Source organism: Crinia signifera, chromosome 3, assembly GCF_055691185.1.
Source record: "Crinia signifera chromosome 3, ASM5569118v1, whole genome shotgun sequence".
NCBI classification, from domain to species: domain Eukaryota; kingdom Metazoa; phylum Chordata; class Amphibia; order Anura; family Myobatrachidae; genus Crinia; species Crinia signifera.
In genome coordinates this window covers 55,938,339-55,963,325 of record NC_139219.1, presented here as the reverse complement: position 1 = coordinate 55,963,325, position 24,987 = coordinate 55,938,339, and the positions used below count along the sequence as shown (strand labels likewise).

At 45.7% G+C, this 24,987-nt stretch overlaps 1 protein-coding gene across 3 annotated transcripts in view; it reads left to right on the top strand.

Annotated features, from left to right (window-relative positions):
• The first annotated feature begins 1,059 nt into the window (after window positions 1-1,059).
• The window catches only part of MACROD2 (mono-ADP ribosylhydrolase 2), a 1,799,128-nt gene continuing 1,775,200 nt past the window's right edge, over window positions 1,060-24,987 (top strand). Inside the window, exons 1-2 of one of the 3 annotated variants that reach the window (XM_083175826.1) lie at window positions 1,060-1,469; window positions 9,277-9,390. In XM_083175826.1, coding sequence (XP_083031952.1) covers window positions 1,352-1,469; window positions 9,277-9,390 — 232 coding nt within the window. In that variant the 5' untranslated portion in view covers window positions 1,060-1,351. The remainder of the gene's footprint in view (window positions 1,470-9,276; window positions 9,391-24,987) is intronic. The other 2 variants (XM_083175824.1, XM_083175825.1) reach the window with 2 other exon arrangements.

Below are 24,987 nucleotides of genomic sequence, written 5' to 3'. Positions count from 1 at the left end.
GCTCAACATGAACATGGTCAATGAGCTTTCATGATTTTGATGTCTATGACGACATGGACGTGTGTCAACCATTTCATGTCGACCTTTTGCTCCTCAAGAGATGATGCAGCAGGTGCAGGGTCCCCAGGACATGCTGCAGCAGATAGCATGTTTCCCGGGAGATGCTGCAGCAGGTGCAGGGTCCCCAGGAGATGCTGCAGCAGGTGCAGGATCCCCAGGAGATGCTGCAGCAGACGCAGGGTCCCCAGGAGATGCTGCAGCAGGTACAGGATCCCCAGGAGATGCTGCAGCAGGTGCAGGATCCCCAGGAGATGCTGCAGCAGATGCAGGGTCCCCAGGAGATGCCGCAGCAGGATCCCCAGGAGATGCTGCAGCAGGTACAGGGTCCCCAGGAGATGCCGCAGCAGGCGCAGGGTCCCCAGGAGATGCTGCAGCAGGCGCAGGGTCCCCAGGAGATGCTGCAGCACGTGCAGGATCCCCAGGAGATGCTGCAGCAGATAGCATGTTTCCCGGGAGATGCTGCAGCAGGTGCAGGATCCCCAGGAGATGCTGCAGCAGATGTAGGGTCCCCAGGAGATGCTGCAGCAGGTGCAGGATCCCCAGGAGATGCTGCAGCAGGTGCAGGGTCCCCAGGAGATGCCGCAGCAGGTGCAGGATCCCCTGGAGATGCTGCAGCAGGTGCAGGGTCCCCAGGAGATGTTGCAGCAGGAAGCAGGATCCCCAGGAGATGCTGCAGCAGATAGCATGTTCCCTGGGAGATGATGCTGCAGCAGGTGGAGGGTCCCCAGGAGATGCTGCAGAAAGCAGTGTCCTCAGGAGTACCTACATGCAGCGCCAGGCATTAGAATAAAGGTTGTACATGGGAATAACATGTGACTCTGAGCGCAGGTTACTTTCGCTTTCCTCTATGTACCTGTCCCCGGACCCCTCCCTCCATGTCCTGTCACACTGACATCCAGCAGCACACACGGCTCAGCCTCCCTCTCCCCCGCCTACCGGCCCGCCGTGCGCATGCGCCCCAGCCACACTTCCCCGTCAGCCCTACCCCCGGTGACGAGACCGGTCTCTAGGCCTATCGCATGGTGTGTGCCCGGACAGGAGGCCGTCCTTGTGGTGTGTACTGGGGGTAGTGGGAGGAGGAGGAGGTGGCCGGAGCCTGGGATCCTTCTGCTGCCTGCCTCCTGTGTACTAGGTGCTGCTGTGTGATAATAAGGAGGTCTCTCTTCCTCGGGACAGTTACCCCCCAGCCTGCCAGCTCCTCCTGCCCTGCATTTTTGCCCCTTCTGCCCCGAGCTCATTCACACTATCTCCTGTGAGCCTGGGGAACTTGAGGCTAAAACCCAACAGCACCATGAGCAGCATGTACCCCAGCAACAAGAGGAAAAAGATATGGAAAGAAGAGAAAGGTAGCTACCAGCCTCTGCCAATCACATTGCCCTGGATGATGATGATGATGATGTTAGAGACAGGTATCCCCCACCACCACCACCCCCATCAGCCTCCATCCCTCCATCTCCCTTGCCATTGTCCCTGTTTCCCTGCAGCTGCAGACAGGTCTGCAGGACAGGTGCATGGGATGTCATAGATCTAGGCTGAGAGAGAGAGACCAGTGCCACCCTGGAGGCTGCACATGCACACAGAGAGGGCACTTTTCTCCTGGTGGTCTGTACTGGGAGGAGGATGGCATCCCCCTACCTGGTCCCTGTATCCATTGTCATTGTCCTGCCATCCATGTGCTGAATGCCTAGACACAACTGTACCTAGTCTGACTGGCAGCAAAGTGGTTAATGCTCTGCTCACAAGTTTGCCCCCCCCCCCCCCCCCCCCCCCCCTTCCTCCGCCTGTGTCCTCTGTATATTTATTTACATGGAAGGCATGGTGGACTGACAGCCTGTTCCTCTCCTCATTATCCAGAGGCATCCTGAGTATATTCTCACCATCAAATATGAACAGTGTGTGTCTATGTGCATTCAACTGTCAGCATGAACCCTGTAGCTGGCAGAAGGGCCAGTAGTATATTCTTATTACTGTTTTATTTATTTTCATGTGTTGCAGACTATACTATACAAGCAGAATGTCTGTTCATCCAGTAGCATGCTTATGCAACTGTCCTGCATGCATCCTTGTTCCATGCGTTACTTTACTCCTGTGCAACACTCATATGTCATCCCTGCGGTGGCCTACAACCCTCTGTTTGTCATGCATAGACTAGCTGTATCTGGAGCAGGGTGGTGTGTGGAGGTGGCAAAGCATGCTTGCAGATACCTTTGGCACCAAAGCAGCTAAGTGTAAATAAGCAATAAACAAGGTGCAGCTTCTTGTACCGTCCGAACAGTTTCACTTTGAGAATACTTTTTATTGTGTTTCCATGTCTGTTCTAGAGGTCACACTTAATCACCTAGGAGTTTTTTTTCCTCCTATTTGACCAGTGGATAAAAAATAAAAAAATGTACCCAGAAATCATAGCTAGCTTAGAATAAGGTGACCTGCTTCTTTTCTATTAAGGTCATGTTGACACTTAAATTACCTTGTTTATAGAAGTTTCCAGTACAGGTTGAGTATCCCTTCTCCAAAATGCTTGGGACCAGAAGCAATTTAGATAACGGATTATTCCGTATTTCGGAATATTTTTATGTTTCTATGAGGTATCTTGATGTATCTTGTATAAAACACACACACACACACACACACACACACACACACACACACACACACACACACACACACACACACACTTATTTTAAAACAAACAAGGTTTCAAAACATGAAACAAAGTTTGTGTACAATCTCAGGTACTGAATTTGAATACCAAGCAAACATTTTATTGCACACATTTAGTGCCAGTTACCTATCGTGTCTCCAGTAGTGCCAGTTACATATCATGTCCCCAGTAATGCCAGTTGCGTGTCATGTCTCCAGTAGTGCCAGTTACGTGTCACGTCTCCAGTAGTGCCGGTTACAGGTCACGTCCCCGGTAGTGCCGGTTACAGGTCACGTCCCCGGTAGTGCCGGTTACAGGTCACGTCCCCGGTAGTGCCGGTTACAGGTCACGTCCCCGGTAGTGCCGGTTACAGGTCACGTCCCCGGTAGTGCCGGTTACAGGTCACGTCCCCGGTAGTGCCGGTTACAGGTCACGTCCCCGGTAGTGCCGGTTACAGATCACGTCCCCGGTAGTGCCGGTTACAGATCACGTCCCCAGTAGTGCTTTTAGCAACAACAACAAAAGTTACATTCTGGAAACTATGGATATGGGATAACTTGGATAAAGGATACTCAACCTGTGCTTACATCCAGAGTTGGATTTCAGCACATAAATCAGGCATTCACAACCACGGTCCTGGTTTTAGTGATATCCATCCTACACCACAGGTGACTTAATTAGTACTTCAGCTATTATGATTTAAACACCTGCGCTGAAGCCAGCTTATAACTAAAACCTGCACTTTTAGTGTGCCTTCAGGACTGAGCTTGGGAATGCCTGACACAAACCATTGAATACAGAATGTTTTGTGTGCATTTTTTTATTATACCGTTGTCTGAGCAGGGCACATCGTATACCAAATGAAAAGCTCTTGGTCCAAACTAAAGATATGCAGAATTTTTAATTGTAATTGGTTGCTTTATTTTAGAGTTATGTAGCAGAATGTCCACCAGCCAATCACACTGCTTCACCACTGAGCTCATTTGGTCAGTTGTGCCTGTGCACCTGCCGGGTAATGTGGAACCATCTGCTGGGTAGAAGGTGGCCATACATCTACAGATCGATTGTCAGATTGGTCTGGTTGGAACAAAATCCTGGTAATGGATAAGAGCAAATGACAGTTGACCATTTGCTTTGAAATGCTGGAAAACTGCCAAACTGTCATTCAGATATTACCAGGTTTTTGTTCCAACCAGCCAAATCTGACAATCAATCTGTAGATGTATGGCCACAAATTTACAACTCACAGTTACCCTGTAACTGGTTAAAACCAGGCACATCAGCTAGTTTACTTAAGTCTGTACTGTATTTAAGTACCTTGTATGTGATACTCTGCCAACTACCTACCAGCAGGATGGATCCCAAATGATATGTTATATTTGCTCCATTTGCATTATGATGTATTTTATGCAATGACATTGACTGCCACAGTGTCCAACAAATCCTTGCGGCAGCCATGGTGATCTCTGGATCCATTGCGATGCGCACGGGACCGCGCATTGGATCCGGAGGTAATACACGTACGATATGGCACTTTTCACACGATTTATCATCCGATCGGATAAGTGTATGGGCACCTTTTATATTGTGCCAGTGTAGTCCTGATTGGGTAAAAACAGACATAAGAGGGCCCTGCTCTTAAGCTTTTAATTTATATAGAATCAACTTTGATATTTTATTGAATTTAAACATCCCCTCCACTGCCATCACTAGTATTTCTAAACCAAACAGACATTTTCATGACTCACATGTAGAATTATGTCATGGGGTTCTAAAAACAACTAACAGTAACTATTGCGATCTTTGACACAGCCCTGTAGAACCTCTGGGTCTCTGTTTGAGTGTGTTCATTGGAAACTGCCGCAGCTCACACAAAGCCCCCATGGGCAATGACTTTTTGACAAAGCTTAGATGCAACTTGACCATTTTTCTATGGATTGTTTGAAATATAGTCAATTTGTTTCACAAAAGTGGCACCTTATATCCGCCAATTACCCTATTGGCATTGATGGAATCTACTAAATTAATGCTTCACAATGAAGATCTGATGTTGTTAAAGCAGATTGTTGTAAGGCTGTGTACACACAGGGGCGATTTTGTCTAATATCGCGGGAAATATGGTCGCTGAGCGACCATATTGCTCGCGATGGCAGTGTGCACCGGCGATATATCCCATTTTCTCCCCCCGCAGCTGATTTCCACTGCCGGGCTCCCCCGGCAGTTTCTTTTTCATCAGCGGCCATCTCTGGTCGCTGATGCAAACGGGACACTGAGCGATATATCGCTCATCGCGAGCGATATATCGCTCATCGCGAGCGATATATCGCTCAGCGACATATCCCCCATGTGTACGGGGCTTTAATGTTCCGTATTCAGTGTTTCATTAATCAGTGGATTATGTCCGAGTCACAGATGTCATTGACTTTGAGTGAACAAATTCTATACACTGTTGCTTCTCAAAATGACATGTCCATCTACAACCGATTTCCCAAATATTATTTAATTGAATTTTTTATTGGCATCTTCATAATCAAATACTATTCTTTGGGGTTGTGGGGGTGGCGGTATGTGCCTATAAATGTTTCCAATTGCAGTTCCTCCCCACCTGATTGTGCTCAGTGATTTAGTAGTCTAACCCTGTGTGATCACTTTTAATGTACGCGTGATGTAAATGTATTGAAAAGCAACTAAGGTGTAACAATGTGAGATGCATGTACTGTATATGTATATGACACAACTTGTGTCCACAGAAGTTATTGACTGTAGTTATGGGTTTGCCTGATAACTCTGCTAGAGCATGATGAGGAGAAAAATAAACTCCTGAGATTTTTATGGGGATTAGGTAAAAACCAGAACACCGGATCAGATTCCAGCAACATTCTTAGCCACTGTGGAATTAGCGGAACTCTCCCCCATCCATTCCCATCCGGTGGTGTAAACCGGTAGAGAAAGATTACAGCCTCCCCATATGGTTTGGACCATTTTTTTTTTTTTAACCACATCTCTGGATCATACAGAAAGCCTGTAAACTATCCAGGCTCCCCAAAGACTGCTGTCACCATACACCCCCCCCCCTCCCCCACCAGAAGGGACACCCCCTAGATGGGACAGGGAAGCACTTTACTATTTTCCTGGCCTTATGCAGTGTGAATTAAGCTGATACAGATTTTAGTGTTAAAGAGGTATCTGTAAAATCTTAAGAAACCTGAAGGAACGGTAACTTTTTTTTTGTATGTTTGTGTTTTAGTTGATGATTTCATTTTATGCTTCTCGGTTGACATACTTGACCGTTTTGAGCTGCCCTCCTAGATGTGGAAAGACCACCATGAATTGGGGAATTGGAGGGGGGGGGGGTGCTTAACGCGGTTTTTGCCATAACACTAGCCCACCACAATCCAACATGTTGCAGGGGGAGGGGGGTGTACAAGCTGTGTTGGGGACCAGCCCCCCTCCGCCCCACGCGGCTCCCGGCTCCCTCTGCCTTCTACAGTTGTGCTCATAAGTTTACATACCCTAGCAGAATTTGTGATTTTCTGCCCATTTGTATGAGAATATGAATGATAACTCACAAACTTTTCTTTCACTCATGGTTAGTGGTTGGGTGAAGCCATTTATTGTCAAACATCTGTGTTTACTCTTTTTAAATCATACTGACAACAGAAAATACCCAAATTACCCTGATCAAAAGGTTACATACCCTGGATTTTAGCCTCATAACATGCACACAAGTTGACACAAACGGGTTTGAATGGCTACTAAAGGTAACCATCCCCACCTGTGATCTGTTTTCTTGTAATCAGTGTGTGTGTGTGTATATAAAAGGTCGGTGAGTTTGTGGTCTCCTGAAAGACCCTTGCATCTTTCATCCAGTGCTGCACTGACGTGTCTGGTTTCTGAGTCATGGGGGAAGCAAAAGAATTGTCAAAGGATCTGCTGGAAAAAGTAATTGAACTGAATAAACAGGAAAAGGATATAAAAAGATATCCAAGCAATTGAGAATGCCAATCAGCAGTGTTCAAACTCTAATTAAGAAGTGGAAAATTTGGTATTCTGTGGAAACCAAATCTTGGTCCAGTAGACCAACAAAATTTTCAGCCACAACTGCCAGGAAAATTGTTAGGGATGCAAAGAAAATCCACAAATAACTTCAGCTGAAATACAGGACTCTCTGAAAAAAGTGGTGTGGTTGTTTGAAGATGCACAATGAGGAGGCATTTGAAGAAAAATGTGCTGCCTGGTTGAGTCGCCAGAAGAAAGCCATTACTACGCAAATGCCACAAAGCATCCCGCTTACAATACTCCAAATAGTACAGAGACAAGCCTCAAAACTTCTGGAACAAAGTAATTTGGAGTGATGAGACCAAAATTGAACTTTTTGCCCACAACCATAAACGTTACATTTGGAGAGGAGTCAACAAGGCCTATGATGAAAGGTACACCATTCCTACTGTGAAACATGGAGGTGGATCTCTGATGTTTTGGGGATGTGTGAGCTACAAAGGCACTGGAAACGGTCAAAATTGATGGCAAGATGAATGCAGCATGTTATCAGAAAATATTGGAGGAAAATTTGCGCTCATCAGCCCGGAAGCTGCGCATGGGACGTACTTGGACGTTCCAACATGACAATGATCCAAAACACAATGCCAAGTCGACCTGTCATTGGCTACACCAGACTAAAGTGAAGGTTCTGGAGTGGCTATCTCAGTCTCCTGACCTCAATATTATTGAGCCACTCTGGGGAGATCTCAAACGTGCAGTTCATGCTAGACAGCCCAAGATTTTACAGGAACTCGAGGTTTTTTGCCAAGAAGAATGGGCAGCTTTACCATCTGAGAAAATGAAGAGCCTCATCCACAACTACCACAAAAGACCTCAAGCTGTCATTGATGTTAAAGGGGGCAATACACGGTATTAAGAACTGGGGTATGTAAAGTTTTGATCAGGGTCATTTGGGTAGTTTCTGTTGTCATGATGATTTAAAAAGAGTAAACGCAGTTGATTGACAATAAATGTCTTCACCCAACCACTAACCATGAGTGACAGAAACGTTTGTGCGTTATCATTCATATTTTCTGAGAATTGGCCAGAAAATCACAAATTCTGCTAGGGTATGTAAACTTATGAGCACAACGCCTCGTCCCCTGCCAGCCTCCAGTCTGCACATAAGATTTACCAAATCTTATGTGCAGATCATCCGACCTCCCGACTCTGACCAGATGCGCATGGGACCGCGCATCGGGTCGGATGGGATGTCTACAGATGGGATTTGGGCCGATTATCTGAATTGGGTAAAATCGAGCCCAAATCGCATAGTGTATGGGGGCCTTAACACTGTATTGATTGAGACTCCAGTAACATTGCTATTCATGCTATACTCGCATCACTGCCATATTGCAGTTAAAGTTATTTAAATCTTGCATTGTACGTTCTCCCTCTGATGCACACAATCTGTTGCTGCCTTGCTACATGCTTTAAAAGCATTGTCTGCATTTGATTTTGTCACTGATTATACAGTCAATTGCCTCTTCATAACCCAGTTCTAGCCATTCAGTGTATAACAGTATTTCCTGGCAAGCCATTCATAACCAAGTATGATGCTGATAAGATAAACACCTTGAACGGGAAGGGACATCAAAATACTGTAACTGAATAAAACGAGACACATGTGCAAAATAGATACACAAAACACCAACTAGGATCTCCTGGGAACTATATTTTAAGCAAAAATTAGAAATTTGAAGTAGTGATAATGTACCTTTAGTAAAAGTACAACGTAGGAATACGTTTAACCCTTTCGAGTGCCATCTTTGAAAGATATTCAAAATATCAGCTAAAAATGCCAGCGTCCCTCACATTTGTTATATAAATTCAAATAAAAAATGTTGTGTGTGTTAAAAAATAAAATAAAAAATAAATATATATGTGTGTGTGTATATATATATATATATATATATATATATATATATATATATATATATATAGTAAACAGTAAACATTACAGGTTATTATGATGACTAAAAATGTTTTGACACCTTTTTAAAAAAAAATCACTTGGCACTCAAAGGGTTAAGGTGCAAAGGACTTTAACTAGTCCAGATCTAAAGGTGCCCATACACGTTACAATTGTTGTATACAATATCGCATATCATCGCATCTCGGTTTTGAGCACATACTTTTTGTACTAGATCTCATCTCATCTGATCTCATTGCAAAACTGAGATGCGATATTGTATACAATAATTGTAATATGTATGGGCACCTTTACTTTTCATGTACATTCATCAAACAAACACAATTGTCTTGGTTACTACATTTGAGTTACTTATTCAAAAAAAGTTAATTAAACAGTGTGGACATTTTTTTCTTTCTGTTATGCCTTGAATTATTTATGAAATTCTACTGACTTTTTTTTTTTTTCTGTTCTGTCTGTGAAATAGATTTAATGCCATGCTTAAACTTTATATGACCCATCAATACAACAGTGGCTGTATTTCATGTAAAGATTACCGCTTTGTTTAGTTCGTCATGCCAAATAAAGATTTGACACTTTTTTTTTTTTTTTTTTTATGCAGAACGTTTGCTGAATATGTCACGGGAAGAGAGGCGCAAAGAACTGACCAAGGATTATATTCCGCTGGACACTATTCCGTCATTGCTGGATGAAATGAAAAAAGCCTCAGATGATGGTACACATTTTTTTTGTTGTTGTGTTATTTAATCCCTCATTTAAGTAAATCATAAAAGTTGAGTAAACGATGAAATTGCTTAATTCAAAAATGATCCAACCACCACAGTTAACGTGGATTTAGTTATTTTTAAAAACTGGTTTGTATTTCCTTTTATAAGGGAGTTTTTAGACCGCTTTTACAGGTTAGTAAAATGTACACTCCCTAGTGTTCACTCTAGAAATTTTTTAGGACAGGGTGCTGACCACAGGGAGGGCACATTTTTCAATCGCGAGGGCACATTTTAATTTAAAAGGTCAAAATGGTGACACCTGAGCTACAAACCATCAGCACGTTTATGCTATATAACCATCTTGTGACACCGGAGCATCACACCATCGGCACATTTATGCTATATAATCCATCTTGTGACACCTGAGCGTCACACCATCAGCACATTTATGCTATATAATCCATCCTGTGACACCTGAGCGTCACACCATCAGCACATTTATGCTATATAATCCATCCTGTGACACCTGAGCATCACACCATCGGCACATTTATGCTGTATAATCCATCTTGTGACACCTGAGCATCACACCATCAGCACATTTATGCTATATAATCCATCCTGTGACACCTGAGCGTCACACCATCGGCACATTTATGCTATATAATCCATCCTGTGACACCTGAGCGTCACACCATCAGCACGTTTATGCTATATAATCCATCTTGTGACACCTGAGCGTCACACCATCAGCACATTTATGCTATATAACCATCTTGTGACACCTGAGCATCACACCATCAGTTTGCATGTGCGCTGCACTTGTACTGCGCATGAATAGTACATATCTGTGACATCGGTCATACTTTGACATCATAATGTCAGTAATCCAAATGGAGAATGGGCAATAGTGTTGTTGGCACCCTTTACGTATTGGCTATTTCAAGCACAAATTCATTGAGTTTAGCCATGTAAACCTGATAAATTTATGAATACTGCTAGGCTTTGAGTGCATTACCTCTGACCACCTGTGAGATGGGTGCGTACTGTAATGGGTGCGTACAAACAATTGGAATTGCTGTTGGTCAGTGTAGAACTGAGCAATGGCAGCAATCAACAACTGAATTGCCCACTAATGTCTACCTCATGTAAATGCTATTGATGGTTGATGACCATTGTACTGTAGGTGTTTGGGCTTTAAACCCTGATGACTTTTTCCAAACCTCAAATCAGGGGCTGATTGTCATATTACTTTGTTAAGGCCCCCATACATTAGGCGGACCCAATTCTCCTGTGAGCCGCCCGGCAGCTCCCCGGAAGGCTCTCATACAATTTGGCACTTGATGAGCCAAATTTTACATGTGCTTGCGATTTATCACATGTTTGGGAGCATGGACCGGCGGTGATCCTCATCAGGTGGAGCAGTGGGGCGGGCAGCGGGTCTCTGAGCGCTTAGCTGGCGGTGCCAGCGAGTGCTGACCTGGCCGGGCGGTGTGATCACAGATATCAGCAGTGCAGTGGCGGGTATTAGATTTTAAAAATACCTGTTGACTGCAAGTGTGTATGGTCCACCGATGCCCGACTAGCGAAAAATGACTGCCCGTTCTTTGATTGGCTGAGAGCGCTCAGGGACCCACTGCCCGCCCCACTGCTACCCCGGTCAGTCTGCATGCATATGTCTGTCAGGTGGGCAGGCATATGCATACAGGGAGGTCGGACGTGATCTTATGTGCAGACCGTCCGACCTCCCTGATCCGGTCCGATGCGCACGGGACCTCACATCGGATCGGCTCAGATGTCACACGCCTGCGATTTTGGTCCGATTTCATCCGGTTATCGGTCGAAAGTGCCGAAATCGGATGAAATCGGCCCAAAATCGCATAGTGTATGGGGGCCTTTAGCCCACTGCATGACACTTTTGGTTTGATCCATAGTATACAGTATCACCACCCACTGTGCGCTCACACAGCTTTGTCCTGCCCACTGCTGTTGTACTTACCCATGGTTTTGTTTTTTTCTCCCTCCATCTGCACATTATTGTAGGAAAATTTTATTATTATTATTGTTGTCTGATTTATTTTTTTCCCCAACTGCATTTACGCAGAGGGGAGACTTTAGGCAGACAGGCAGCGTGTGTCTCTCGTGTCCCGGCTGAGAGAGGAGGCAGGGTGGGCAGGCACTGACCTGAGAATGAGAGACCTGGTGAGTGGCGTGTCAGCACAGCAGGGAGGAGGAGGGATGCTTTTGGAATAGCCTATAGCTTCTCACACAAGTCTTATGTGAGCGCCTGTCAGCTGTTCCAGAAAGCATCCCTCCTCCCCCCTGCGCTGCTCACCTCCGCTAAAGAGGAGGTGAGCGGCATGTCAGTGCCTCGGGGGGAGGAGGGATGCCTTCTAGAATAGCTGACAGCCGCTCACGTAAGAGGAGGTGAGCGGCATGTCAGTGCCTCAGGGGGAGGAGGGATGACTTCTAGAATAGCTGACATGCCGCTCACATAAGAGGAGGTGAGCGGCATGGCAGGGGGAGAAGGCATGTCATGTCAATAGCTGACAGCCGCTCAAACCATAGGAGGTGAGCGGCATGTCAGACTGCAGGGCTGAGGGGGGGAGTGACTGTCCACACGCTGCCGCGCTAGAAATTAGCTTACACTGTCTGCGGGAGGAGACTTCTAGCGCGGCAGCTGCTAGTATAACTGTGCAGGGCGGGCAGAAATGGGCAGGGCGGAAATCGGAAGCTATTAAAGGGGCAGGGCGCAGCGCCCCGTGAAATAAGCCTAGCGGGAACACTACTCCCATTGAAAGTTTGTAGGACATAATCATTTTCTAATTTTTAATTGGATTTGGTTACGCAGTTTAACCCTTTGAGTGACAAATGAAAATGTCAAAGTAGGTGTGAAAATTGGCAAGCAAACATTTTTACATAATAACCTGTAAAGTTTACCTTATGTAGGAAATATAATCTTTTTTACACAACATTTTTTTATTTGACTTTATATAACAAATGTGAGCGACGCTCGCATTTTTAGGGGATATTTTGTACATCTCTCAGATGCACTGAAATCGTTAAAGTCTCCGTGTACTCAAATAAAATGAAAAATAATTGCATACAAAAAATAAATAAATCATAGAAAGATTTTTTTTTAACTATATTTGATCTAATGGCCCATACACACTAGAAGATTTAAATTTCAAAAGACTGCCAACATCTGATAGATATATCTTTCCTGAAAGTAGTGCATACACACTGAGCTATTTTCCCAAAGAGCAAGAGATTTTCAGGAGTTGAAAGACTTTGCTGAAAATCTTTTATATAAAAGGCTACTTACATAATGGGCTGGGTTTTAATTCCAAGGGTGGGAGCAGCGGCCATTTTATTCAGTGCGTTTCTTTTCTTGGGGCCTGATTGCTGGGCTGCATATATTCAGAGCCCAGAGAACAGGCACATGCTGCCCCACCCGGGGAAGTCCCACCCATGTGCACGGCTACGATTGTATTTGCAACCGTGCACTTAGGGAGAATTCCGTTCACCCGCGCCAACAGTGTATACTCTACTGCCATAATAAAATTAGGGTTACCACCTTTATATTTAGAGATCCCTTACAGTGGCCCACCTCTTGACCCACCTTATCGTGTTTTTTTTTTATATTTGCTAATCTATTCTTGATTTTGCACACCATAATGCCACTTACACATTATGCCACACATCGTAATGCCCATTACATGTTATGCCACACACTGCGATGGCCATAACACATTATGCTATACACTGTGATGCCCACTACGTCACATACCATAATGCCTATTACACATATTGCCACACACTGTGATGCCCTTTAAATATTATGCAACACACCGTGATGCCCATTACATATTATATCACACACCGCAATGGCTATTACATATTATGCCACATTAACACTGCTTACCTACATGTTAATTGCATGTTTCTTGCTCAATGCCAGCATCTTCATGCTCGATGCCAGAGCCTTCATGCTTGATACCATGCCATGGGGTAGTAAAGTGCTCGTTGCCAAGCGGGAGTTACGTGTATACGTTACCGCCATTAAAAACAAAAATTGGTGGCCAGTGACGGCGGTAACGCATACTGTACATTGTTGGCCTGCGTGGCAATGTATACATTGCCCCCATAAAAATTATACATTGGTGGCCAGTGGTGCCAATAATATATATAATTACTGGCTTAAAAAACACATTGGTGACCAGTGGCATTTCTATGCTCCACACTGTGGAGAGCATAGTCAGCCGGGGGCGGGGCGCACTGCCGGGCTGAGTGGCCTGTTTGGGGAGATGCAGGAGCAGAGCAGCTGAGAGGTGGTGTGGGAACGGCGGCGGGGTGAGCATGCGACAGGGGGTGCAGGGGCGGGAGCGGCCGGTCAGCTGGGCTGAAAGTCTGTCATCTTTCAGCCCGGCTGCAATACACACCTGGTGATGATGGCTCAAACAGGAGCCATCATCGCCAGATGCAGGGCCGCCGACAGGGGGTGCCAAGGGTACAGCTGTCCCGGGCCACGGCCTCTGGAGGGGCCCGGGCAGCTGCCCACAGTGGCACGGCACCCCCGCACCCGCACAAATCCCCCCACCCGGCGCCGGCAGCCAGGCGCTCACAATACAGAGTGCAACCTGCAGAGCGCCGAGCTTAGGATACAGAGGGGCTAGGCGCCCTGCAGGCTATGCTGTGCAGTGAGTGCTCCTAGTCCCGAAGGGAGAAGATGCTGCGCCGCCGCCACCGCTGGTAAGTAATAGTAAGGGGGGGAGGGGGGGTTGCCGGCGCCCGAGGGGGGGGGGGGTGGTCCGCCGCGCATGAGGGGGGGAGTGCCGCTGGGGGCCCGGGCTTAAGGTCAGTCCCGGGCCCCAACATTACTAGTGGCGGCCCTGGCCAGACGTGCTGGTAAAACCAGCAGACGGCACACTTGGCTATCGATGATGCGGAAGCGCGCATCATCGCTAGTCGGGCATCGGTGGCCCATACACACTTGCAGACTTTAAGCTGAAAATCGGCAAATGTGTATGGGCCTTTACTTAGTGGAGTTTATTTACAAAGATGGGTGTTCTTTTGAAGATGGGATGTTGCCCATAGCAACCAATCAGATTCTACTTCTTATTTATTTAGCACCTTTTAGAAGATAAGCGAATGTGATTGGTTGCCCATAGCAACATCCCATCTCAAATAGAACTCCCATCTTGGTAAATAAACCCCAGTGACTAGTCACCAGCCCATCAAAATGATAGAACAACATAACAGTAATGTCTACACTCAGTGGATGTGCTAGTCCGAACAGAGCGACACTTGAATTGCTCATTTGGGTGCCATCTAGTGGCTGTTTGAAGGTAACGCACTTGGAATTGGCGAGGAGCAGCGTTGTATACTGTAGGATTGAAGTGGCCACACTGTATGACCATCAAACACATGCTGACATTCTTTCGGCAATGGATAGCAGGTACTGTTCGGGATTTTCTTCCCAATGTGTACAATTCATCCCAAACCAGCTCAATGAGGTATAGAGACTGTGCTGACCACTCCATTATTTGAAGCCGACCATTTTCTTCTTGTTCCTAGAGGAAGTTATCACATATAGAGGAGGTCATTATCTTGCTGTTGGTTGAACCGTTGGCCAATTAAGTGTGGGCCATAGGGTATTGCATGGCGCTGGCTTTTGTCTCAGGGTGATAGCCACAATGTGGGACATAGCACAAGAGCCACAGACCATTACAATGGCTCATCCATGTTTGACCGTTAGTGTCACGCTGGTTTATATACTAAGATGCGACTTGATGTTCTAAATCTAAAAAAAACATTGGTTTTAATAGCAGAACACGGGGTGTTTTACTATCAAAACCTTTGCACCCTGGTATTGATGTTATCGGCTTTCACTGCCGACATCACTCCCCACAATGCTTTGCGATCAGCATGTGCCAGAATTAAAAGTGCGAGGAGGGGAACATACTGTATGCTGATTTCTACAACGTTCTCCAAGTTGTAACCGTGCAGTGTGTAGTGACACTATACAGTTTCTTCAGTGCGCTGTTATGTATGACCAGTGGCGTAACTATAGCTCCGCAGCCCCCAAGGTGGCGGGGGGCGCAGAGAAATTGGGGGCGCCACCGGGGGGGCTGCGGGGCTATAGTTACCCGCGGTCTGCATCTCGCCCGGCTCTCTGTCGGGACCTTCCTGACCGTCACGGTCCCGGCCGGCTCCTGCTGCAATGAAAACTGACAATTAGAAAATGGCTGCCCCCATACTGCAGACAGTGTTCTGTCTGCAGTATGGGGGCAGCCATTTTCTAAGAGTCCGTTTTCATTGTAGCACAAGGAGCCGACCGGGACCGTGACGGTCAGGAAGGTCCCGACAGAGAGCCGGGCGAGACGCAGACCGCGGGTAAGAAGGGGGGGCAGGTTAGGTGTGTGTGTGTGTGTGTGTGGGGGGGGGGGCGGCGAATAAATGTGCGGCAGGGGGCGCTAAATAGTTAGTTAATTAAATTTTGCTGGGTCTCCAGCCTCCTTTTTTGTCATGGTCATGTTTTTCTGTTGATCGCGTCTGTAGAAATTGTTTTAGACCCATAGTTCACAATACCATAGATCTTTATTTCCCAACACATAATTGCATTTTGATTTTCATATGGAATAGATATTGGCTGAGCCGAACCAAACTTCTAACCTTATTTATCAGCCTTGGAAGAATACAGCCGAGTCTTGTTTTAGGACTATTGGGTAATCGACCAAAGAGAATATTTTTACACTCCGGTAATAAAATTTTCATGATCATTCTCTTCATATAGGTTTTAATACATCCCTAGTTTTACGCTAGATAGGGTTTTTATGCAAATGAGTAACTTTGATGAACTTCATGTAATTCTTGGTATCAAAGAGAATTATTCTAGCAATAATGTGTAATTTTTCCAGCGAATTCACTTATTGAAATGAATGTAATTGATCGAACCTTATAATTATTATTTGTTTCATATTTTTTTTTATTTTATTTTGTATTTTAGTAACATAATTGTGCAATACAATACATTGGATAATTGTAGTCCATATTCCTATATACCAGCCTGTTAAGGCCCCCCCTACACTATGCGATTTTGGCCCGATTCCAACAGGTCGGACTGAGAAATTGGGTGAAATTGGCCCATATTACATGTGTATGACATCCGAGCTGATGTGCGGTCCCGTGCGCATTGGAGTCAGAGGTCAGACCTGCGGCCCACTTGACCTCCAACTCAGGCCACCTCCTGGCGGTGGCAAATGTGATAAGTCACATGCAGAAGGACCACGTGCGATTCTGCCGCTTAGACAGCTCAATGGGGATCGAATGGCCATTACTGCTGCGATAAATTGCAGTTGTGTATGACCACCTTTACTCTTTTATTTTATATTGCATGCAATCCAGTCCCACTAGTGGTTTTTCAATGTAATCTGAGTCTCCCAGATGGTCTAGATGATTACAGTCGCATGCCAACAGCCAAAATAGATAGATCCTGGAAACTATTTAAACCTTAACCCAACCCTCCTGCAGCCTAACCGTAACCTCCCACCAGTGTCTAAGCCTAACCACCCACACTGTTGGTATTCTTACTGTTGGGATCCTGATCACATCCCCATAAGAATAGCTGACATCATCAGGTGGGTCTTTAACATTCTTAGGGGCGTATTCCAACCCCGCCGCTATTTCCGACGGGGGAAATAGCGGCAGGCACCTATTCAATGCTGTGTTGCCTGACAGCATTGAAGAGGCAGATCGACAGAACAGGCCCGACTTTGAAAGCTGTCGGGCCCGTTTTGCCTATAACGGCCGTGAATTGTCGCGATCACGGCTGAATCTCAACAATACACACCCGTTTACGCAGACTCGCCCCCTTTTCGCCGATCAGCAACCGAGACATTGAATCCCGGAGGGCGATATGCTGTCGAGCAAAATGAAAACGGCCAGGGCCACGGCTGTGGGGACAGATTGACAGACGTGGCCCGGGATTGAATATCCCCCTTAATGTTCAAGTCCAGAGCCAGCACAATCCATCTCCCCAAGGCTTCACAATAGTGAGAAGTAGCAGTGTAAAGGGGGGGTTCAGTTGTACCCAAGAATTTTTCGGCAAGTTAAAAAATAAACTTTGCAGCAATTTTCCCCTGACGCAGCCCAGCCACACCATTCCAGAGGACCCCCACGCCCAGAACCTGTTCTTAATACTGACAATATCTATGACAATCTATAGAAAAGGTTATGTTGGAAATTGTAAAATGGCGTTGTGCCATAATGTAAGTGATAATATCAGGCATATAGCAGATGAGCTCACAATGTACATTTTGGTATACAGCCATTTACACTTTCCAGCAGCGCCTTTTTTTCCTTGTATAAATATGCTACGCTATTTCAGGCAGTTCTTTTTCTATATGTTTAGTCATAAATTAACATGCAAGAAGCTGGGTGTTTAAAAGAGGCTGTCGTCTGTATTTCTGAAATTAACTGTTCAACATGACCTGGTGCCAGAAAACAAATTCAGTTTGACTAATAAATTAACACTTGAGCGATCAGGAAATGCCGGCAGCTCGCTACTTCTATCCGTTTGCAGGTTTTTTTTTTTAAGGAAATAACTTTATAAACTAAGACGGTAATATTTTTAAGGTCACATGACCACTCCTGTCACTTCCTGCCATCGGAAGTCCAATGCGACCTATCCTTCAATATGCACTCCTCCACCACTTACTGCCACCATATCTCTGAACACATACTCAGGATAGGATAGGATGCCATTCTGAGCTGATGGCCACTTGATGTTACCCTGTAATTCCCTCAGACATAAAAGAGAAGTAACCAAGATCTAGGTTGCTTATAAGCGCTTGAAGATGCGTATGCAGCTCACGGCGTAAGTGCAATTAACTTAACATTTCTAAATCCATTCACATTTGGAAAAGCTTGCAACACTGAATCAGGCCCCAAAACTCCTGCTATCCTGAACATTTTAAAATACTGTATGTAATTTGTATTTAAGCATTTAACATTGTACTATTCACTTGTAAGCTAGCACCAAAAGCTGTAGTTAAAAATACCCCTTTCACACTTGCAGAGCCAGGTCATACCCGGGAATGTGGTACCAGATGCTTCCCGGGACTCTACCCGGGAATGTACCCTGCACTCAGACCTGGGATCGACCCGGGATAGCCCCATTCACACTGATCCCTGCAAATACATATGCATGTCATTAGAAATGGACTCCAGGGCTCTGAAAGATGACATCAGCATTTGTGAGCCCAAGAAAGCTCCAATCAGCAGGTTTTTTTAAAGTCCCGTGTACCCAATCCCGGGTACAGGACCATTCACACTGACCGTATCCCGGGTCGATTCCGGAATCCACCCAGATCAGGACCTGGGTAGCAATCCTGGGATGTTCATCTTGGGATATTCTTTCAAGACCCTTTCACACTGAGCTAAATTCCGGGTTGATGCGCGTTCATGTGCAAAAACCCGGGATATTTTTGCAAGTGTGAAAGGGGTTTAATTTAGTTTAAGTCTTGGTACATAGGCAGGGTATTCCTGATACCCAGATACCGAACAGACCTATATTTAAGTAACCAATTTTGCTACAGTCTTTATTGGTCTGGTTTATTATTCTTCAACTCCATCTAAACCTAAATATCTAAATCAATGGCTACCATTAATATAAAACACAAAGGGGGAGATTCATTATGATGTCCACATGTGATGTTGCTATGGGCAACCAATGAGATCCTGTCTACTAGCTTCTAGATGGTGCTAAAGAAAGAAGTACAGTAGATTCTGATTGGTTGCCCATATCTTCATCACATGTGAAGTAGTATACACATCTTGGTAAATTTCCCCCATAATGTGATATCCCATTAGCTGTGGTAAATTCCCGCAGCCAATAGATTTGCCCATGGCCATCTCAATAATACAGCATTTATCGCAGATTATGCCACGGGAACCCAATGATAATCCTCGGTAATCAGCCTGCGGATCTATGATAACACATAGGTCTGGGAAGTTACCATGGATCCGATGCATACCTCCCAACAGTCCCGATTTTAGCGGGACAGTCCCGATTATCAGGGCCTGTCCCGCTGTCCCACCCGCGGGCGGCAGTGTCCCGCGGTGTGGGGGGGCTGTTGGGAGTCCCCCCTGTCAGCTGCTAAGCAGCGGGGAATAAACGCTGTGCACATGCGCACAGCGTCTATTCCTGCAGCCAGGGGGCTGGGGGCATGGCTAGAGGCTCACAGAGCCTCTGGGTCATGCCCCCATAGCGGCAAAATGGGGGCGTGGCATCGCGGGAGAGCCGCGAGTATAAATTAGGCCACGCCCCCGAAAATTTCGGCGCGCAGCAGCAGCGTCCCGTCTGCTGAACTGGCAAAGTTGGGAGGTATGCCGATGTGTTATCTTTCAAAAACTGATAATTTTATCCCTGAAAGAAACGGGGTTAATTGGATACCCTCCAATGTCTAGTTACAACAGAGTAACGGAATGGCATTAGCAAAACAACATTTTTCATAGTTGTCCTGGAAGTTTGATGGGGGAAATTGCAAGGATTATGATGATGATATTATTATTATTATTATTATTATTATTATTATTATGACTTGTATTACATTTTTATAGTGTGTGTGAAGTGCAGTAAAAGGGATCGTTGTTGATGATAATATTTCTCCAACTGTGCTCAAGGAGTTCAACAGACATCTAAAACAATGCATGTAATACGTTAATAGACAAGCCACACACACACACACATATATATATATCACGAGCGCAACGAGGGTCCGATTCAGACCAGATCGTTATGTGCGAATGCGCAGATCGATTTTTCTCATGTCTGCCTACCGTACACATTGCGCATGTGCAAGGGAAAGTAGCAATAGAAACAGCAAATGGATCTAATCGCAATCCCCTCGCAATTTGGCTGACCGGAAGCCGGCATTTGTGGTGGTAACCGGCCAATTTCTGGGATTGTCCCAAAAAATGCAGGCATGCACAGGCATTTTACGGGAGGGTCTGTGACGTCAGCGCTGACCATTTCTAGCCGGTCTCCGTTGCGTGACCGGTAGGGTCAGACTAAACATGCATACACACGGTGCGATTTGAGCTTCCGATTTTTACTATAGTCATATGCCGCATACGAATTCATACGACTGGCATCAGGTGTGATTTCGGCAAGATAAAATTCGTAAATAGGGCAGATTTACGAATATGCTGCTTTTAAGGATCCATATTCTCCAGATGGCTTAGTCAGCCGTATGTCGCCATATATATGGTCGCTAAATACAAATACGAGTCAGCAGCCTGCATGGATCAGTCAGATCCGTGCAGACTAGAGTGTAAAAAAAAAATAATTGACACTTCCCCCACTGCCTTAACCAGCCCCGGGCTTAAAAACCCGGTCCTGGTTTTAAAAATTCAGGAAACCAACGACATAGCGGTTCCTCGTAATTTTTTAAAACCGCACCAGGTTCAAGTGATGGTCCTGGTTTCCAAAATACGGGGGACAAAAGGAGTAGGGGTCCCCCGTATTTTGAGAACTAGTACTAGGCCCAACCAGTCAGCAGGGTAATGCCACAGCCGGGGGAAACTATTTATATTCGTTCACCCAGCCAAAGCATGGTCAGGCAAGGCAGTGACCCTGGGGGCGGGTCCAATAAAGGGGTCCTCCAACTCCAGGATTATCCCTGCCCAGGCTGAAGCCCAGGACTGATCCCTCTGCCCCATGCCAGTGGGCACTGGGCTGATAGCCTTTATGTAAAAATAAGAATTAACTGTTGGGTTCTGCTGTGGAACACAAGTCCCAGCATGCGGCCCATTAATGGGCACGCTTAGACTCTTAGTTACCAATAGCCAAATAAAAATACAGACACAGCAGAACAATAAAACTTTATTACACACAGAGCCCACTCATACATATACTTACCTACAGTAATGTTCGGTTCCTTTGTCCAGTAGAATCCATGTTTCGGAACCTGCGGAAGGAAACTATACTTACAACCTCCTCCAGCGAAGATCACATCCTCTTCGGTCCCTGTAGTCATCTACGTACTAGGCAAAAAAAAACATGCAGGTGCTCGATGCTCTAACACACAGTGACAAGCTCTTGTCACCCCCAAAGTGTACTATTGGCCTATAGATGGCCAATCAGGAGCCAAGTTTGGTACTTGTGTACTTTCACGGCTCCCAACGCATGCCATATGTAGTGGCATGCGATGCGATGCGATTTTCCCATGTTTTTATGCATTTTTGATAAAATCGCATGCGATCGCATGAGATCGAATGCGATCTGATGCGATGTCATTTTTCACAGAAATTATGGACATGAGTTGACATCATGTAAAATGCACCCCAAATGTCATTTTTCACACTGTACCACCCCCACTATCAACGCCAACCCGAAGCGTGGCGAGCGCAGCGAGCCCGCGAAGGTCGGCGGTACGCGTCCTACGACCTTTTCATACCCCCACTATCCACGTCGGCGTGGAGTCGAGAATAGAAAGTGTGACGAGCGCAGCGAGCCACCGAGCCCGAAGAGTGGCGAGGGGACGCGGATACCTTCACAGGTATCCGTGTCCCCTCGCGGGGCTCGCTGCGCTCGCCACGCTTCGGGCTTGGTGGCTCGCTGCGCTTGCCACACTTCCTATTCTCAACTCCACGCCGACGTGGATAGTGGGGGTATGAAAAGTTCGTAGGACGCGTACCGCCGCCGCTCACCACGCTTCGGGTTGGCGTTGATAGTGGGGGTGGTACAGTGTGAAAAATGACATTTGGGGTGCATTTTACATGATGTCAACTCATGTCCATAATTTCTGTGAAAAATGACATCACATCGTATCAGATCTCATTCGATCGCATGCGATACGATGCAATGCGATTTTTCTCTGTACGATGCACATCGTGGGAGCCGTGAAAGTACACAAGTACCCCAAGTTTTTTCTCCTACGTGTTATCTTTTTTTGAAGAAGTTCTGGGAAACAGCAATGAGTATTTCAGGATTTGTCTAATCCTATTGAAGGAATTGACAAACCGATGTGATTGAGGGTAGGGTTTCATGTAAGAGGTGCATTCCTGCAAACATTGGGCAGCACGGATGGTGTAATGGTTAGCATTACTGCCTCACAGCGCTGAGGTCATGGATTCGGTTCCCACCATGGCCCTAACTGTGTGGAGTTTGTTCTTGCTTGCGTGGGTTTTCTCCACTTTCCTCCCACAATCCAAAAATATACTGATAGGTTAATTGGCTCCCAACAAAATTATCCCTAGAATGTCTGTGTGTGCATGTACATGTGGTAGGGAATATAGATTGTAAGCTCCACTGGGGCAGGGACTGATGTGAATGTTCAAATATTCTCTGTAAAGCGCTGCAGAATATGTGTGCGCATGTAAATAAACATTCCTTCCTGGTTGAAGACCAAATAGTCCATTCCCTGATCTGCCCAAATACATACATGCCCACAAAACCCACGTGTTCTGTATGAGATTGCACTTATTTCTGAAAATAATAGTAATTATGATAATGCTATTTTATATAGCACATTGCTCTTAAAAGAACTCCAAATCCTTTACTTTGTCTTTACAACACAAAATACAAAACAATCTTAGCAGTAAATAAAGAAAGTCTTAAGTCTATTTTTGAAGGATTCTACAGTTTGGGTTTCTCGATTTTTTTTTTTTTTTTTTTTTTTTTTTTTTTAACCTTATTCTGGTCCACACGCAATGCTGCGAAGTACGCCGCTCAGCCAAAAAAGACAGTTTGCCCACTGTTTAAGGGGCTTATCACTTTGAGCATAGAGAATTTGGGTACTTGTGTACTAGCACGGCGCCCATCGCATCGCAGACCATAAGGCATGCTATGCGATGCGATGGCAGCCGATGTTATACAATTTTAAATTGTATACCATCGAATTGTGTGCCATTCTATCGCATATACAATGGTATGCGATTTAAAACTGTATAAGCACCCTAATGGGGGCTTACAATGTTAAATGCACCCCCACTATGAACGTGAACCCGAAGCGTGGCCGCGAGGGGCGGCGGTACGCGTTCTACGACCTTTTCATACCCCCACTATCCGCATTGGCGTGGAGTTGATTTTATATAGTGTGGCGAGCCACCGAGCCTGAAGCGTGGCGAGCGCAGCGAGCCCCACGAGGGGACGCGGAATACATGTAAAATGATGCGCGTCCCCTCGTGGGGCTCGCTGCGCTCGCCACACTATATAATATCAACTCCACAACGACGTGTATAGTGGGGGTATGAAAAGGTCGTAGGACGCGTACCGCCACCCCTCGCGGGCTCGCTGCGCTCGCCACACTTCAGGTTCACGTTCATAGTGGGGGTGGCGTGGGGGTGCATTTAACATTGTAAGCCCCCATTAGGGTGCTTATACAATTAAACATGGTATAGGGGGCTTATAGAAATTTGCATCGCATCGTAGTGCATCGGGTGTATGCCATGCGATGCGATGCGATTATATGTCGTGCGACCAAATATCGTGGGCGCCGTGCTAGTACACAAGTACCAGAATTTGTTTTGATCTTGGACCACCAACCTGAGCCACCCTCTATGGTGGTACACTTTGGGAACCACTGCAGTAAGGCCATCTTGAAACCTTGTTATGATTTCAGATGAGGAGTCAAGCCATATAGATTTTAACCCTTTCACACCTGAAATGCAGAGACAAACCCGGGAAATAAATTCTGGGGACATGCAGGTACATTCCCGGTTTGGGTCCCATTTATACATGCTTTTGAAGCATAGACATCCCGGGTCAACACCTTACATACTGAACCAGGGATGACCCTGCATTTCTATGAGAAAATGATTAGAAATGGCCTTTTTTAGGCACACAAAGAAATCATTAATAATGACATAAACAAAATGTTTGTAGTGCTTCAGCCTTTGTTTTACTTGTCCAAAACAAATGCACAGGCATATAAAGCGTAAAACTTTGCCTTCGCCTCATCATTTCTCCAAGACATTGCAGATATTGCAGGCTTTCAGGCTTGCAGTGGTCAAATAGCACTGCTGGGGTCTGTTGTGCCAAAGAGCATGCACAGTGTCGTCCTGTATTCTGTGTGATGCTTCTGCGCATCTCTGAAAATCCACAACAACAGGAAGTTGCCCTGCATAGCCAATCAGCATCAGCATAGGCAACATGGGAAGGAGGGACTTGTCCTTGCACCTTTCATACTTGCCAGTACCCTGGGAAGGTCCCGGGAGCATCCCTGGTAGCTAGCAGGCTTGAAATCCCGGTGCACCGGTCCTGGGATTTTAGGCCCAGGACCCTTTCCACACTAGTCCCGGGTTGGGGAATTTTGGCTTGTGTCAAAGCGGTATTAGAGATGCGGATATAATGGCTAAAGCAGGGTTCTCTACAACAACATAGTAATGCAAGGCTCCTGCAAGATATTGCTAGATGGTTGCTTTTTCTCAAGCTTTATGAAATTAAATACATGGCAGGAGTCAGCAAGGAAGAGAAAATAGATAACTGTCAAATGTGATTTCCCATGAACTCCCTGACCGCGTCGTGGGAGTTCTGTACTTGTGACTTTGTACACGATTGCTTATTTTCTCTTACGATGTATCTTAATATACGGTATATA